The following is a 17,881-nucleotide window of genomic DNA, read 5'->3' as shown; positions in this document are numbered from 1 at the left end:
GCTTTGCTGCACAAAGATTTTTCATTAAGTGCCTATTTTGTGCCAACTCCCAGCGTATATCTTTGATGTGACAATTTATCTGAATTTCTAGCAATTATCTACTGTTCTTTTGTCTATTTGCTGGTTCACTAAAGCAACTTCTCTGGCCCTAACTTAACTGTCATGTTGAATGGCCTGAGTGTGTCCCCAATCTCATCCAGTAAACTCCATACAGGCAATATTGCATAGATCTTCAGTTCCTAAAATAATAATGCCATTTTTGTGTTATTATTATATACATACATGAAGAGGACATTTCTGTGTAATACCCTTCTGGGTAAGACTGAATAATTCTTGTATGAAATGGTTGATGTGATGTTTGAAAATCAAAGAATGCTTTATGAAACAAACCATCACACCTCCAAAACTCATAGAGGTCTTTTATGGTAGGATAAACCTGCCTGCTGTTGTATTTACTTGTTATTCATATAGTCGTACAACACATAGAAAAATAAAACTACTCTTCAGGCCATAGTCCCTTCTCCAAAGTGAAAGACTATGGCATTTACAACCACCTTTCAACACACTTTCAAAGCATGGTCTTAGGATTGATAAAGGTTAGTTTGTTTAGCCTAAAAGTAAACTGAAAAAATAATTGAATATATTAAGGTTAATTTATTTTCAAAATGTTGAAAGTCAGTAACAAATATTAAAATTAGTGTCCTGTTTTCTATTTGTCTGTCTGTGTATTGATTCACTGAATGATTCATATAATCCAAGTTATTGAGAACCCCTTTCTACATATTTCTCTTAGGGTATTTGATATCCTAAGAGAAATATGTGGAAAGACTTAGGGGAGAAAAATCAATGTCAAAGCAAGAAATCCTTGGACTTAACTTTTTCACTCTTACTCTCCTAAAGATATACCCATCAAAAATATAAGAGGTGGCTGAACCATATGCCCAATTTCCTCTGGCCAAAAAAATGATGAATGGGGGACAGAGAACATAGGGTAATACTCCTCCCATACTTTTCTCTCCTGGGGAGTAGAGCAGAAATCTCCTTTCCTACAAGAAAACCACAGGAATGGGTTAAGCATACATTTAGTCTTAGCTTTCATATTTTAAACAGTTGTTATTCAAAATGAAAATATAAAAAGTAACATACAACTCTCAGTCATTAAAAAGGCATGGGAAATCCACCACTAACTAAATTCACCAGTTACTCTATATGTAGTACTTGGCAAGCTACCTAGTCTTTTTAAACTTGATATTAATTGTCCAAAAGATAATTAAAATACATGTCTTAGAGAGTGGTCATGAGAATTAAGGGAAATAAAACAGATACCACAATACTGTCTCCATTCATGACTAGCATAAACAAGGACACAACCAATGTTACATCCCTAATCCCTTCCCTATTCCGAGTTTTGTTTTGTTTTTAATTGAATACATTTTTAACAGAACATTCAAACACTACACTAAGGTTAAAATGAGATGATTATACTCAGTAATACTCATTTTGATAGGATCATTTATTTGACAAAAAAATAAAAACCCAAACTTCATTTCTGAAGCTTCCTGTTATTGGAGACTGTATTGAATTACCTTAATCAATCCTCACAGAATTATAAGGTAAGTAGGTGGCAAAATATCATATTCCCTCTTTTATTGGATCTATGAGTTCCGAATCATATTTCCCACTTATTCCTCTCAGCCGGCAAGATACTATAGATTTATAGAGGGGAATGAGGCAATTAAACTTGAAAACCGCAGTTTCCAAGCCATAATTTATTATGAATATGCTTTTCAAGGATGTTAAGTTTATTCTCATGTTTATATGTCTGGGAGACAGAGTTTGAGAAAAATCAACAAATGCATGCATCATATACCTGCCGTTAATACTATTATAAATTATGCCAAAGAAAATGTTCGTGTGATAGCGGGTACAAAGTCCATGAGGGCTACGCTCTACTGTTCAACTGCCTCTGTTGTCAATTACCGCAAAGTTTTACTAACCCATTTGGAACACTAAAGGAGAGAGATAAGAACTAAAGTTACATTTCACTGATTGCTTTCTGGGCTGCTAAAGAGTACCTAGAGGGGTGGTTTGGGGCAACTGTTCAAATGCTTGCAGGGTTTGTAGCATACAGCTTGTCCTAGTCTTTTGTTACTTACTGTGTAGGCATTTATTGCAGAAACACAGTTTCACTATCATGGGCTTTCTCAACCTCATACAAAAATGCAATCTTGCTACTAGGTGCAAGAGTTTGGGGATTGAAGAAAAATAATTGGCTGATTTAATGAAATTGGGTCAAAAGATGCTAAGGTAGAATTACGTTCCTCAGTTGAATTGCCCCAAGACTATAACACAGGGACTTTTTCTGACACCAAATGCATTATGACTTTAAGTGTTTTTCTTTCTCTACATTTAAGAGAACAATATTAATATATTGCTAAGCACTGAAGACCCTTCTGTGCACATGATATCAGAACTGTTGAAGTAGCTTTCCACTGTAATTTCATTTGGATTGACCCGCCATTGTCTTGCTAAAAAGATTAAATTTGTTCTATCGAAGTGGATGAGAATTTCTGTAAGGTGATAGCTCTTTTTCCAATACAGTGTAGTGAAATGCTGTTGGTCTCTAAAGGCAGGCGTTCTAGGATTCCGATTCTACTTCCACTGCTAAGCAAGCTATAAGGCTCTTGGGCTCAATTTGCCTCAAGTAGCATTGCTTGGATGCTTAGTATCATTAATCCCATTTAAATAACAGGGAAAATAGCCCAGCTGACATGGCTTAGTGGTTGATCATCTATACTAATAAAAGGGTAATATGCTAATTAGACCAACTAGACCAGACATCCTTCCAGACAAAGCCATGGTAGTGGGGGTTGAGGCAGAGGAGATTAGGGGCGATCAGGCAGGCAGGCAGGCAGGTGAGGGGTTAGGAGCCAGTGGCCCTTGATTGGAGAGGGTACAGGGACACCCTCCCCCCTGTAGCCTTTCAAAACATACAGCATTTTAAAAACTTTTTGCAAATACAAGGTCATACTTTTGAAAATAAATATTTCAGAGGAAAAACCATGGTTCTGTCAAGAGTTGGACTGTATAAACGAACGGCTATCGAGATTAAGATTCATTTTTAAATGCGGTATAGGTTTTTTCAGCTATGAGAAATGGTTATTCCTGTTGTAAAACACAACCTTGGTTACAACACAGAGTTTACTCTTTGAAATAAATAAAAATATATTTTTAAAAAATAAATAAATAACAGGGAAAATAAAAATCTAAGATTTCCAAAATGTGATTTTCAAATTATTATCTTGCATTAACACTTTTTATAACTGGTTTGAAAGGAAAAAAATGGATTTCAGTCTTTCATCCTCCATATGCCAAGCACAGGGCCTACCCAAGTAGACACAGGAGGTTCCTCATCCCAAATCACTAGAAATTATTATAACCTTGGAGCATGCTGAAGTAATCACACTGAGTTTATACTGAATCTTTCATGATACAAATGTAAATGGATAATTAAAACTTTTCATTTGCAGAACTCCAATTGATACTAGTTTACCTTTGAGTTTTCATAATATGCCAGGAAATTAACACCTTGAAGATAAAATATCATATAGATATAAAAATATGTGCAGGTCTTTTCCCACTCAAGATAACAGTATCTAATATCCAGGGAACTTGATCAGCTTTTAATAAATAAAACCAATTAATATTCTCTTAAAATATAATTATTTAGCCCAGTCAGGGTGGCTCAGGGGTTGAACATCAACCTATGAAACAGGAGGTCAGGATCAATTCCCAGTTAGGGCACACGCCTAGGTTGTGGGGTCAATCTCCAGTGGGAAGCGTGCAGGAGGCACCTGATCAATGATTCTCTCTCATCACTGATGTTTCTATCTCTCCCTCTCTCTTCCTCTCTGAAATCAATAAAAATAAAGAAAAATCACACAATTATTTAACTCCTTTCCTGAAAATTCTCTATTGAAAAGTACAGTGCAGACCTAGAAAAAGAGAAAGACCAGAGCAAAAATTAAGGAATGAAATGGCAAATTGAGTAGTTCACAAGTCAAAGAACTCTAGTTTTAAAAATGAAAGGTCATTTTTTAAAAAAACTGGCATCTGGCTAATTTCTGTAACAGTTAATGCTTTAATCAATGATTTTGTTGGGAATTGTCACCATGTATGTGTATATAAAATGAGGTAAAAATACAATCTAATAAACAGCTAAACCATACTGGCGCAAGTCCCCGCCCCCGTCCCCGCCCACCAGCTCCTGCCTGCGCATGCCTCCATCAGGAGTGGCCTCCCCCTCTGAGGCAGCATTACTTAAGCCCTGGGCAGGCTTGCATGCACCTCTGCTGGGGGCAGAAGTCCCTGCCACCATCCTCGCCCACCAGCTCCTGTGAGCGTGCAACCTGTTGACGGGTTGTGACTGGGACACCGTTAGAACCAATTAGCATATTACCTCTTTATTGTATAGATAGATTATATTTTCAATATTGGTTTCAATATGAGGAACTCCTTGCCCTAGTCAATTTGGCTCAGTGGATAGAGTGTCGGCCTGCAGACCAAAGGGTCCCAGGTTTAATTCTGGTCAGGGGCACATACCTCAGTTGCAGACTCCTCCCCAGCCTGGGCCCTGGTCAGGCTCATGCAGGAGGCAACCAATTCTCACATTGATGTTGCTCTCTGTCTTGCCTTCTCTCTTCCACTTTGTCTAAAAATCAATGGAAAAATAATCCTTGGTGAGAATTAAAAATATATATATTCTCTTTCTTCATTGACCAAGGCAGCTGAAAGTGTTTCTGAAACAATCTATAGAAATATAATACAAAATAAGCTAGAGTCACTAATATTTCTATTTTCAAATCAAAATACTTCAAACTAGAGTCATTTTCTCATCCCACCAGCTGTTGCTCTTATATTCACTACTAGGGGCCCAATGAACAAATTTGTGCACCTTGAAAGGAACTGTGGGCCATGAGGCTGCAGTGGGTACAGGGTTGGGTCTCGGCCCATCCTCTGTGCCCTGCCCAGCCCCTCCACTGTGGCCCCCTGTCTGCTGGCAATCCTGTTCCCACTGCCACCACTCCCATGTGCTCACAGTGCAGAGCAATTGGGGCCTATGCCAGCAGCGGATGTGAAAGGGGCCAGCACTGTCAACGGGTGCAAGCAGTCAGTGGGACCATGGCAAGTGGGAGCAAAGAATTTTCAGTTATCACCAGAGGCTCACCCCGATGACAGCAACCAGCACCCCACCTTGGCCTGGCACCCCCACTCACCTGCTCCACCATCCTGCCATAGTCAATACCCACCATGTTCTGTGCATGCCCCCTGGTGGTCAGCACATGTCCTAGCAACAGGTTGTTCAGTTGGTTGTTCAGTTGTTCCACTGTTTGGTATATTTACATAATAGGGTTTTATATAGATAGATAGATATAGAGAGATAGATTGCAACTAATGACACTTAGTAATTTAACTGGCCACTCCAGAAGTACAGGTATCATTCTTAGCACCCACATCCCTTTGGGCAGGACCATATCTGGTCACTAAAGCTCACCAATTTTATTTACAAAATAGCAACTAAGTCCATGTCCCATCTCCTCTTCTAGTGCAAGAGTTCCAACCCTCATTAACTTTCTCCTTGATTATTGTTAACAGTTTATCTTGGTCTCCTCTTTCTACATGACTCCCCACTTGGCTCCAGAATTATGTTATTGAGACATGGACTGGTCATATCACATAGATATCTAAAAACTTTCCATGCCATTGCCTATAGAAAAACATTATTTCTAACATTTTACAAAGACAAAATAAGTCCCTTAGTATTTGGTACCACACTCCCTGCCTTCCATGGCTTTCACAGACATCTTACTATCCAGAGAAGTTTTCCACATATTGATATGCTCCTGTCACGCAGTGTGTACATTCCATATGCCTCTCTTTCTGGTACATTTCTAGGCATCCTTCAAAACCTACTTTATGTAAAGATGTTTATAACCTCTATCTCAAAAGGAAACAAATTGCCTAATCCTTGGTGTTCCCACAGGACATTTTTAGGTCTCTTTTTAAAAACTAACTAGAGGCCCAGTGCACGAAATTCGTGCATGGGTAGGAACCCTAGTGGCTGCCGGCCGCAGCCTCCCTTCCCCAGCTGCCAGCTGCTGGCCGAAGTCTTCCTTTGTTCCACACCACGCATGTGGCTCACGAGCCGCAGTTTGCCAACCACTGCCCTATGGGACACTTTGCATATTAGGCTTTTATATATATAGATATATATATATAGATTAGTAATGACCCAGTCTCTCACTAAACTCCAAGCTCCATGAGACTAGGGTCTCTGTCTTACTCCTCCCTTTACCTCCTTCCCTTAAAAATGTGTTACACAAATAAATAGACAATAAATACTTATGGAGTGAGTGAATAATCATTAATGACATCAAAGGATCCCATGTGGTTTTGAGGTTGGATCTACAGTATTTAATAGACAACAGATAGAGATATGGAGCATCAGGGAGTGAAGTTCCCATGGGAAGTATTAGAACAAAGTTTACACCTTCCTAGCTATATCCCCAAATCTGAATAGCTAGAATTCTATGAACTACTATTAAAATGAGACCTAGAGTGTCTAAAATAAAACTTTTTTTTGTTTATTTATTTAGCAATCATTTTTGGAATACTATTGACACTCTACCTTTCATGGGTCAGGGACTTAATGATTAAGGACTCTTTTGATTATTATTTCATAGATACCAATGGTTATAGTATGCATTTGGGTTTATTCAGTATCCTTTTTATCATTCTTTTTTTAATGTCTTATATGGGAATATTCTGTCATTTGTGAACAGCTCAGATCTTTATCCTGTTCAATTTTTAGATGTTAGGTGATCCATGAATTTCCCAAATGTTTATATCATTTTTAATTGGAGCTAATTACAAAAATCTAATTTAGTTCTATATATACTCAGCAACTCTGTCCATAAATGTTCCATATTAGGTACTTCCTTAGTAGATTCATTGACATAAGCACTTTTATTTTTGCATTTAATTTCATAGAGCATTAGGGGAAATTGCAGAGTAAAATATGATTTTAGAGCCCAGCAGATGGCAGTGCAGTGCTGGTTTTAAGGTTAAGAACACTAACCCCCCCCCCCCCCCAAATGCTATTGAGTTTAAAGATTTTCAAAATCTTTAAACCATCATTGTTATTCTAATCATAGACAAAAATAATCAGATTATCACACTGCTCTGAAAAATAAAAACATATGTCTTTATCCAGTGAGCATAAAACAACATGTCCTTTTTTTTTTTAGAATAACACCTAAAATGTACAAGCTGATTTCTAGAGTAAGATGAGTTTCTTGCTGCATCTCTATGTGTAGGCATAGAGCAGAGATGAGGGTGAAGGACAGCACAGGCCGAGAGGTGCACATTGATCAGATCCAAGCAAGAGATGGCACAGAACGCTTCGGGGGCATGTCTTTTCTGTTAAGAACCCCTGACCCAGGAAGCAAACAAATTTCGAAGGAAATAGTCATTGGATTTTTTCCACTGCTCCATATAGCACTGTGCTGGGAATTTTAAGTATTGTATTTTACTATAAAATGACTTTCGTTGACAAATTTTGCTCTACAGAATGCAAACCTTGATTTCAGCCACAATATTTTTGAATAATATGTTTATGAGTAAATGAAGTGATTACCAGTAATGCAGATGCTGTGGAAAACATTCCAACGAATTGTCCCATCTAACGTATACAACACTCCTAGGAGGTGTAAACATCAGGGGCCAACTGTCAAAACTGTAGTGTTGATTTATCAAGGTTAAAACAAAATAAACATTCATATTTAACATCTATGAAGAATTTGTTTAATATAAAACTTTAAATTTTTACAAATAATTGATATATTAAATGAAGTTAATATTTCCAGGGGAAATTGAAATATGTGCTTATGAATCAGAATCTAAACAACAAAAATGCATACTAAATATCCAAACACTGTACATTTGGTAAGAAATTAAATCTAATATGTATGCAGTAAATCTACAAACTCAACCTTTTTTCCTAAAGGCAATGTCTCAGTGAAGTGCCCGCCTGGGTCAAGGCTTTGTGCTGATGCTCTAACATGTATCGCAATTGATCTATTTTGTGATGGAGAATTAAACTGCCCAGATGGTTCTGATGAAGACAATAAAACTTGTGGTAAGTAATGTTCCCTCCCTGTTCTCTTCCCCCCTTACTTGATGTAGACCATGTACACATACCGCTGACCTTGGAAATGCCCACACCTGTAGAGAATTTCTATAAGAGTTTATTTGAGCCAAATTGACAACATGCGCAAGGGAGCGAGATCTTAAATGCTCTGGGGATGAGCAAATAGTTCTGCAGTGTCTTTTATGCATTTGAAATGAAGGAGGGAACATAAGGAAGATGGCACGAAAGTTGGAGAAGACAAGCCAGGCATTGATTATAGGATAGTTACTATCATGTGCTCTTGTACTTTAGAAGAAGAGGTTTGAAGGGGAGTCACGTATTCAAAAGAGTGGTCTGAAAGAGGGGCAATTTCAAAGGTCTATTAACTTAGATGCCCAGAAAGTATGGACAGGACTTACTTAAGGCAAAGACAAGCCTTTTACTAAAAAAAGGTATATACCAGGAGTGACTACCCACTGTGACCTGTCCAGGTGTGAATTTATAATCAGATCATCCTGTGTGGTTACTTGCCATAGAACCCCTTTTCTCATCCACAATACATAGACTATGCATATGTATGTAGACCATGTTTATATACATAGATCCTGTGTGCACAAACACACACACACACACACATCCCTCAGATACCAGAAACTACTGTAGAATAAGATTTCCCTATAGCCATGATTATAATTTAACCCAAAATCTAAAACATATTTATACTATTTTCCTAAACTTTATTTTATACAATATTAATATTAATAAAACAGACTTTCATTTGAGGATGATAGAAAGGATGCTGTGGTTAGCAATGCCTGTCATAAGTGGGGCAAAAGAACGGCATTCTTTTCCATCCCGTATTAAACTATTCCAAAGTGATTGTTATGAATTTGAGTGCTTTCCATTTTTTCTTCACCATCATAATGTCAGTCTTCGTTTTCCATTTTAATGGTCCCTAACTCAGTACTTGCCATTCTTTCATTTTGATTGTTGCTTTTATTTGCCTTTTGGCATAGAAACAACAAATAGACCAAAAAAAATGTACTTGAGTTGTAGATCTGTGAATAATGGAAATCAGTTTTGAATAAGATCTTAAAGTCTCATGAATAAAACATCTGTGTTTTATTTGTAAGTGTTGACATCTGTTAATAATAATAACAGTTTCTATGATTAGTAATTAGCACTTAAGTGGTGTGTACTATATGCCAAGCATGGCCCTAAGTGATTTAAACACATTTACTCTTTGACTTATTTTTTCATTGTATAGTTAAGTAATATATACATGAAAGATTACCACATAAGTATAAAATAGATTAATAAGCAAAGTGAAGACCTATTCAAATAATTCTAACTTATCATTGGCTCTTGAGAAATTAAACAGAAAGCATGAATTGAATAATTTTTGGTGTGATTCGTGATCAATGTCAACATTGATCCTGAGAACAGTTAGTCCCTGAAGTGTGTAAAGGCTGTAGTTACTACTTGCTACACTTTGCTATTCTAGTATTTGTTTCACTTTGCTCTTCTTGGGTGATATTAATTGAAGATGAACACTCCAATAACAGCAAAGTTTTAAAAATTACCTGTCCACTTGAAACATACTTTAAAAGACAGGAAATTGGTCTGTTTCCCATCACCAACTCAAAAAAAAAAAGAGGCAACTTGACCAAAGAGGATTCTTTTATTAAGGAATCCTAATTCAAATGTTCTTGGATAAAATTCAAACCTTCAAAGTTTAACTACATACTTTGAAGTGCACTCATAGCATATTGGAAGAAAGTGCAGGCTACAGAATATTTTTAATCTATTTTATATAACTAAGTTACTCAAAGCAGAAGAAAGAAACCTATTTTTTCTTTTGCTCTGGTTTCCAGGCAGTTTTCAAAGCCTTTTCAGGGAGAATATAATACAAGTGTGCCATCATGAGGTAATACAGGTGATGTTGATCTATATTTCAAAAATAATAATGTATGCCAAAGTGAGACACGGGGCTTTAAGCCTGTATAATGATGATCAATAACTTTAAATTGGGGGAAGGAGGGTGAGTGTATATAATCATGAAATGAACCACACCTATAATTTGATCTTTACTGTCATGGAGTTAATAATTTTTATGGTAAATTAATATCAGCGCATATCAAAAAATCACCACAAATGTATCTTATAAGTATAAAATTTGTCCTAAAATAAGTTATAGAGCCATGAATTACTTTTCTGAGCCACTATAAATTCATGGCATGAGCCTCACTCACTATTAGAACTGAATTAATTCCCTAAATTTGTGTTAAGGACCAAGTGCATTATTACTTTTCAGTCTCTTGGAAATTTTGTATTAATTGAACTTCAGCGTCAACTTGTCATTTGTATCACTAACTTTCTTAATCCCCCCAATTCCCATTTTTTATTTTTCTTGATTCTCTTCATTATTTGCATTTTAGCATTGTATTATTGGTAGTATAGTATCTATTTTGGAAAATAAGTATAAAGAATTTATAGATTAGGAATTGCATAAATCAATCAATTAACCTATATTAATCCAACTAGAATTCAGGCATATAAATTGTTTTATTTTTCATTTAATTATTATTATTAATTATTATTATTTATTTATCACTTAATTATGAGCCCAAAAGCAGTGACTTCACCTCAGCATCATATCAGGTAGCATTTCTGCCTGAAAGCCTTTATCCATCAATCTACATTCACAGCAAAATTAATTTAAGGACATTCTTTCTATTTGAAATTGGCCTATACTCTCCCTCTAGTTCTCTTTGTTCCCCAGTTGTGAGCTCTAATTCTAGTTCATGTTACTAAGAGAGTGACATTAATATTGACTTCCCCACACAGCTTCCTCTTTTAGTCTTTAGTTAGGTTTGCACAACTTAGAGCTGACTATAGCTGAACCAAGATTTCTTTAACTTGTTTTTTCCTTCTGATTAGAATCAGGAAAGTTAACTTTTTAGCTGACTCACAGCCTCCAGCCCAATGTTCAGGTCTACTTGGAAGTTGGCAAGTGTCTCCACAAATGGTTTGCATGCTGCTCTGTGTGTGTTCCGCAGACCAGAGTGATGGCCATAGAAACTATCCACCAAAGTTGGACTTGAGCATCCTGGAGAATTCAATGCCTGGCACAACCGTGTAAATACTGAGCCTGCAGAGGGAGCTCTCAGCAGGTCCTAAGAGTCTATACCTTTGTAAATCCCACCCCACCACAGACAAGATTTTGGTAGCTCAAAAGAACTGCTGGTATTACTTGACAGACTCATTTATCTCCCACTCAGAATTTTTTTCTGATACTGCACTGGAAAGCACTTTGCAGTCTAAAAAGTTATTACCCTGAACCCCCAGTAATCCTACTCAGCCACAGCTGCGTTAGACCTGTTTTCCCAAAAGGTTATCTTGCTTCATTGCCGTATGTAAAATTAGGTTCTCCACAAATATCTGAAATTAACTGAGAGAATACATAAGGAAGTCCCTCACACAAACCTCTATCTTGAAATAATATTTTGACATTGTGAGCTTTGCTATGATGAGTAGTTTAATCATATTGCAATTTTATTTTAAATACCATCAAAAATATTCTTCTTCACCTTTATGTACATGCAGGAATTCACCAAAGGCCCTTCAGTGTAAAGTATCCCTCCCCACTAACACTCAGCACTTGCATAGACCACTGGACAGTCAAATTGATCATATTCTTCAGGGCAAACTAAATACTGTGATGCACACTCTTAGCGATTTCAGACAATACTGGGTTATTTGTCATTTACATCACAGTCCCAGGAAGATGGCAGAGGGCTGTGCTCCTAGGTAGGCATTCAGGATGCAGCTCCTCCACTGTCCCCTCTGTCCCAAGGCCTCCCCCTCCACACTCTACAACCTGCTGACAGACAAGGAAGAAGCTACAGAGATCTGTAGAAATCCCATCTGGAAATAAACAGAACCATTTCCACAGTAGTTTATTGATCAGACTCGGTCACGTGAACCCACTGTGGGAGGGGCAGGTCAGTCATGTGCCTAGGAAGGGATTGGAAAAGAGTAGAGCCAACATATAACCATCTCTGCCACCAGGGACATAACTCAACCTTTTGGGAAATTATGAATCCTGTTGTGAGGCACAAAGCTGTTGATTTCTTCCTCAAAATATTTGTAGTGAATGATACAAAGAAGTACTATTATATACCAGCTTCACAAATAGGTTTTATAAGTTCTTAAATTGGTCTTGTTCTGTTCCCTTTTATATTCTTTTTTCTTTTTTTGCTTCCTCCTGTTGGTTATGGATTGCTATTGCAAACGTGATCAATACTTTAGCTTTAAGAACACTGAAAGAGATGGGATTTCCTTTTTATTGTTGACATTATTACAGATACCCCCCACTATTCACCATCTGCCCCCCCCCAGCTCCCGTGCTCCCTTCCCCCACCTTTACCATATTGTTGTCTGTGTCCCTGGGCTATTCATATACACATACATGTTCTTTGGCTAATCTCTTCCAGTCCTCCCCACACTCCTCCCCTCTGACAATTGTCAATCTGTTCCATTTAAACATGCCTGTTTCTATTTTGTTTATCATTTTATTTTGTTCATTACATTCCACATATAAGTGAGATCATATGGTACTTGTCTTTCTCTAACCGGCTTGTTTTGCTTAGCATAATAATCTCCAGGTCTATCCATGTTGTCACAAAGAGATGGAATTCTTTTTAATTCCCCGTTTCTTTCATTTACAATTCACTCCCTGCTTTTCAGCTCAAAAAGTAGGTGTTGTCATCATGATAGCTTTGTATTTTAGGGTTTCAGGCCATATAGCATTATGTGCTCTGGAATAAGGCTGCCTGCTGTGAATTGTCCCTTATAAGCTGGGAGAATTTATGCTAGCTTCTTAACCTTTTGTACCTCAGTTTTCCTACCTTGGACCTCATAAGATTGTTGTGAAGATAACGTTAATGCATATATAATCCTATATAATAAAAGTCTAATATGAAAATTGACCAAACAGTGGAACAACCGGTAGCATGATGCATACTGACCACCAGGGGGCAGACACTTAATGCAGGAGCTGCCCCCTGGTGGTCAGTGTGCTCCATAGGGGGAGTGCCGCTCTGCCAGAAGCATGGCTCATGGCTGGTGAGTGCAGCAGCAGTGGCGGGCTGCAGGTGGGCAGTAAGGAGCAAGGGGTCCCGGACTGTGAGAGCCTCAGACTGTGAGAGGTATGTCTGACTGCCAGCTTACGCTCACAAGCAGCCATCCCCCAAGGGGTCCCAGACTGCGAGAGGGTGCAGGCTGGACTGAGGGGCCCCTCCCCCAGTGCACAAATCTCATGCACCGGGCCTCTAGTGACTTTATAAATGTCTGGCACACAGAAAATGTTTTATATATTCCAGCAGTTATATTTTAGGGCTGGTAGGATTGATCGCCCCACCTCATTAAATACCAAGTATTTACAATAGCAGTGGACTGTCTCTCGTTGCTTATAATCTTGGAGTATATAGATTTCTTGACAAACTGCGATTAAAAATCTCTATAGATCACATAAAATACAAGCAGACAGTATTCTTTCTTTTACGGTCATTGAAAATCAGTTGATTAATTGTCCCAATTATTGGGCATGATTTGTGGTGGGCAGGGTTGAAGGTGAAGATTTCCTATTGTGTCTTGAAAATTATTAAGCTCTGCATTAAAAAGTCACATATTTTACTGTTTATCTTTAAAACATGTAAATTAGCTCTATGTTTATACAAAAGGAGATTTCATTCTCTTAACAAGCCACAATTTTCTCTATTTCTTTTCCTGAGGTCTGTAAGGGCCCGTGCAGAGTTGAATCCTTGCACTTCGGTGGTTATCTTTTCTGTTCTCAGTTTGTTGTTATTTTTTTGTTGTCTTCAGCTTGGAATCAGGCTACCAAGTCATAATCCAATACAATCAATTCCTAGGTTCTTGTTATTAGAAATACTTTTAATCTAAACATTTATTTACCAAAGCATTTTTTATGCTTTATAAAAATTATACCCCAAATTGCTAAAAGTTAACCAAAAACATTTGATTTTTTTACCAAGATTTTTAAATGCTGGTCAATTCTTTAATTCTTTTGTCCATGTAAATTATCTTATATCATATAATAGCTTGCATTTTATGACAACACAGGTGCTACGCAATATTACAATGGGCTTTTCCATCCTTACTTTAGAATTAGCTTATTCAGAACTCAGATTCCAGGGATAGCAATTTAATTTTGTTAACTTTAGTCAATTTCTATAGCCCCCGCCCCAACATAGCTTCGGGCATATGAGGAATTAACAGCATCCCAGAGAAAAAGGGCACATTCTAGGAGTCATTTGAAAATAGCCAGTGGATTTTAAGCGTGAGATCTGATCTCCCATTGCATCATTTCAGTTTTATAAAATAGCCTCACACAGACTCAGTCATGTGTGCTCTATAAAGAGTTCATTAACCTATTTAAATCCCATTTCATTTGGGAAATTCTCCTAAGATTGTTTTTGTCTAACGATTGTCATTTTTGACAGCCACAACTTGTGATGGAAGATTTTTGTTGACCGGATCTTCGGGGTCCTTCGAGGCTACCAACTATCCAAAGCCTTCTAAATCAAGTGCCATTTGCCAGTGGATTATACGGTAATATGCCATCTTCTATTCCCCGTTCTTAAGTCGTAGAGTCACTCTCTGATGCAATAAGTCTTACCACCTTTAGCAATGTATTAATTTTTACAAAAAAATTGTTTTCAATAGCTCTGAAGCAAAGCCTTCCCAACTGATAGTCTGCCTTCTTGTTCTTAATCTTTTAAAAAGGCCTCCTGTCAGCCCAGTGGGCGTGGCTTAGTGATTGAGGTTCGACCCATGAACCAGGAGGTGGTCATGGTTTGATTCTCGGTCCAGGTTGTAGGCTCAGTCTCCAGTGTGGTACGTGCAGGAGGCAGCTGATCAATGATTCTCTCTCATCATTGATGTTTCTTTCTCTTTATCCCTCTCCCTACTTCTCTGAAATTAATTTTAAAGAAATAATAATAAAATACAAAGGCCTCCTGTCTAATAATTAGGCCATCTCATTGGGCCCTGTAGCAAGTTTTTTTCTGCAGTTGCCACAGATCAAGTACTACCAAAATAAATAGCACATGTGTATGTCTGTGTATCACAGGAAATGGTATATCATATCACAGGCATCCTTACGCCAGACCAGTGCCTTTCTCATTATGTCAGCATCTGTATGAAAATCTCCTTTGATGTGACTCAGTCATGGGAGATGAAGAGCTGTATACAGCCTTTTCACTGTCTTGTGAATAATACTTGGGCCAGTTGCTATATATTTAACCTCAAAGCTTATAATTAAATGAGTGGAAAAGGGATCACCTGGAGAAGGCAGGCAGCCGGAAAAGGCAGAACTCTTGAAGGTTCTTGCAAGTTGAAACCAGGCACTGTTAAAAATGCCAACTGCAGGGTTCTGCCCCACACCTGCTGACTCAGAATCTTGATGGGGCCTAAAATCTTCCGTTTTGATACGCATTCCCCAGTGGCTCTGCAGATGGTCTTCCCACCATGTTCTGAGGAACACGGGTTTCAGAGGAGAGGTATGGCAACTGGGCCGGCAAAACCTACTGGGACTTCAGGAGGGAGGCCTCAGCGAAGGAAACCCGAGAGTGGCGCTAGAGCAAGGGGCCCAAATCAGAGGCAAAACCAGTTACTTGCAGTTTAAGGCCAACCCAGGGGCAGTCCCTTGCTAGCCCTGATGTCATGATCATACTGAAACGGTCAGGACTCCAAGAGACAGAAACGATATAGTAACTCGAACAGGAATAAAATAAAGAATTATTTACCATCATAAGAAATTACCTACAGGGGAAAAGGGGAACTCCAAAAATACCAACATAGTAGATAGAGCAGCCACTTAAAAGTACCTCTAGGTTGGTCTACCTCTAGGTCCTCAAAGTACCATTTATAAATGACTATTAGCATTGTTCATAAGTAAAATGAAAAATATTCTATTCCTTACTCTAAAGGTCATCAGAAAGCCTTAGAAAATAATCTTAGATTACGTCTGAAAATGGAAAATGCATGAATCCTCAATGTCTTTATGCTATCTTTCAAGTTTTATTAATGCCAAATAAAAATAATGTAATTGTTACAGCCACTTCTTAATAAAGGTAGGTCAAATTTACAGGGCTTATAAGCAGAGCACTATAAACTTTTTCTATAATAGTAATATCATTTATGCAATAATGACACTGTTAATTAAGGAATTGTATGGTTCTGTTCTTTTTAATTATTTTCCATTACTTAATTCTTTAAAAACTATTTTTAAAAAGTCATCATATGGACTTGCAGTGCCACATATGGACACCGGAGGGAGCAAAAAATTAGAAACTCCTGAAACAAACATGCAAGCCTCTAGGGCTTTTGAATAATCAATCGGTCTTAGAAAAAAAGAAAATTAGAAAATATCTTTAGACAAATGAAAACGAAAGTAGTGTATACTAAAAATTATGAGATGGGTAAAAATCAGTACTAAGTGGAAAGTTTATAACAATAAATGCCTATATTGAGAAAGAACAAAGATCTCAAATGATCAACTTAACTTTATACCTCAAGGAACTGGAAAAAGAACAAATTGAGGCCAGAGTTAGCAGAAGGAAGATATGATTAATATTAGAGAATAAGTAAATTAAAAGTGGAATAGGGAAACAGCTTTAAATAATGACACTGAGGGGTTTTTTAATATTAACAAAATTGACAAACAATTAGCTAGAGTAAGACAAAGAGAATAGTTCAACAAGTAAAATCAAAAATGAAAGAGGGGGGTTACAGCTGATGATGCTACAGAAACTAAGAGAATAATAAGAAACTAGTATAAATAATTATACGCCAACAAATTGGGTAAAGGAAATGGATAAGTTCATACAAACATACACTTCTACCAACACTGAATTATGAAGAAATGCAAAATTTGAACAGACCAATTAAAGGATATTGAATCAGACATAATACATCTAAATTATTCAAACTCCTAGAGAGAGAATGTAGAATAGTGATTGCCAGGGGCTTGGGGAGGGTAAAATGGGGAGTGACTGTTCATTGGGTACAGTTTCAGTCATGCCAGTTGAGAAAGTTCTAGAGATCTGCCACATGACATCATCATAGCTATCCATACCACACCATACACTAAAAATGTTATTAAGAGTGTTGATCTTATGTTGTGTTTACTATGTACAATGAGAAAAATGCATTCGAATTCTAGAATGCATTAAGAGTTGTAACAATTGTTCAGTGTAATAACCTATTTTTTGCTTTTACTTTAGTGTAAAACAAGGACTTTCCATTAAACTGAGCTTCGATTCCTTTAACATATATTATACAGATATATTAAATATCTATGAAGGCGTGGGTTCAAGCAAGATTTTAAGAGGTAAGTTAAAACAAAAATACATACATTATTGGAATGAAAATATGTGAGAAACTGGAGGATGACAAAGCCCATTCATAGGCCTGTCTATATTTCACCCAACTCACTGCTCATTCAATGAACAAAGCCCTATCATCAATGAACTTATTGAAAAAACACTCAGCTGCACTTGTTGAAAATTGAGTTGGTGATATCAGTTGGGCAAAATAAGAGGCTGACCAAAATCTTAAAAACAAAAAGTGAGAAATGAGAAATTCATAAAGGATATGAAAATCACCCAT

The 17,881-nt window shown here is 37.3% G+C and overlaps 1 protein-coding gene across 1 annotated transcript in view; it reads left to right on the top strand.

Moving 5' to 3' along the window:
* The window catches only part of TMPRSS15 (transmembrane protease, serine 15), a 105,403-nt gene that overhangs the window by 21,116 nt on the left and 66,406 nt on the right, over nucleotides 1–17,881 (top strand). The window contains exons 6-8 of the mRNA XM_006774457.1: nucleotides 8,034–8,197; nucleotides 14,713–14,821; nucleotides 17,497–17,603. Coding sequence (XP_006774520.1) covers nucleotides 8,034–8,197; nucleotides 14,713–14,821; nucleotides 17,497–17,603 — 380 coding nt within the window. The remainder of the gene's footprint in view (nucleotides 1–8,033; nucleotides 8,198–14,712; nucleotides 14,822–17,496; nucleotides 17,604–17,881) is intronic.

The sequence above is a fragment of the Myotis davidii genome, unplaced genomic scaffold, assembly GCF_000327345.1.
Source record: "Myotis davidii unplaced genomic scaffold, ASM32734v1 scaffold647, whole genome shotgun sequence".
NCBI lineage: Eukaryota > Metazoa > Chordata > Mammalia > Chiroptera > Vespertilionidae > Myotis > Myotis davidii.
The sequence above is the reverse complement of the archived record's forward strand: the minus strand, read 5'-3'. Positions and strand labels throughout refer to the sequence as shown.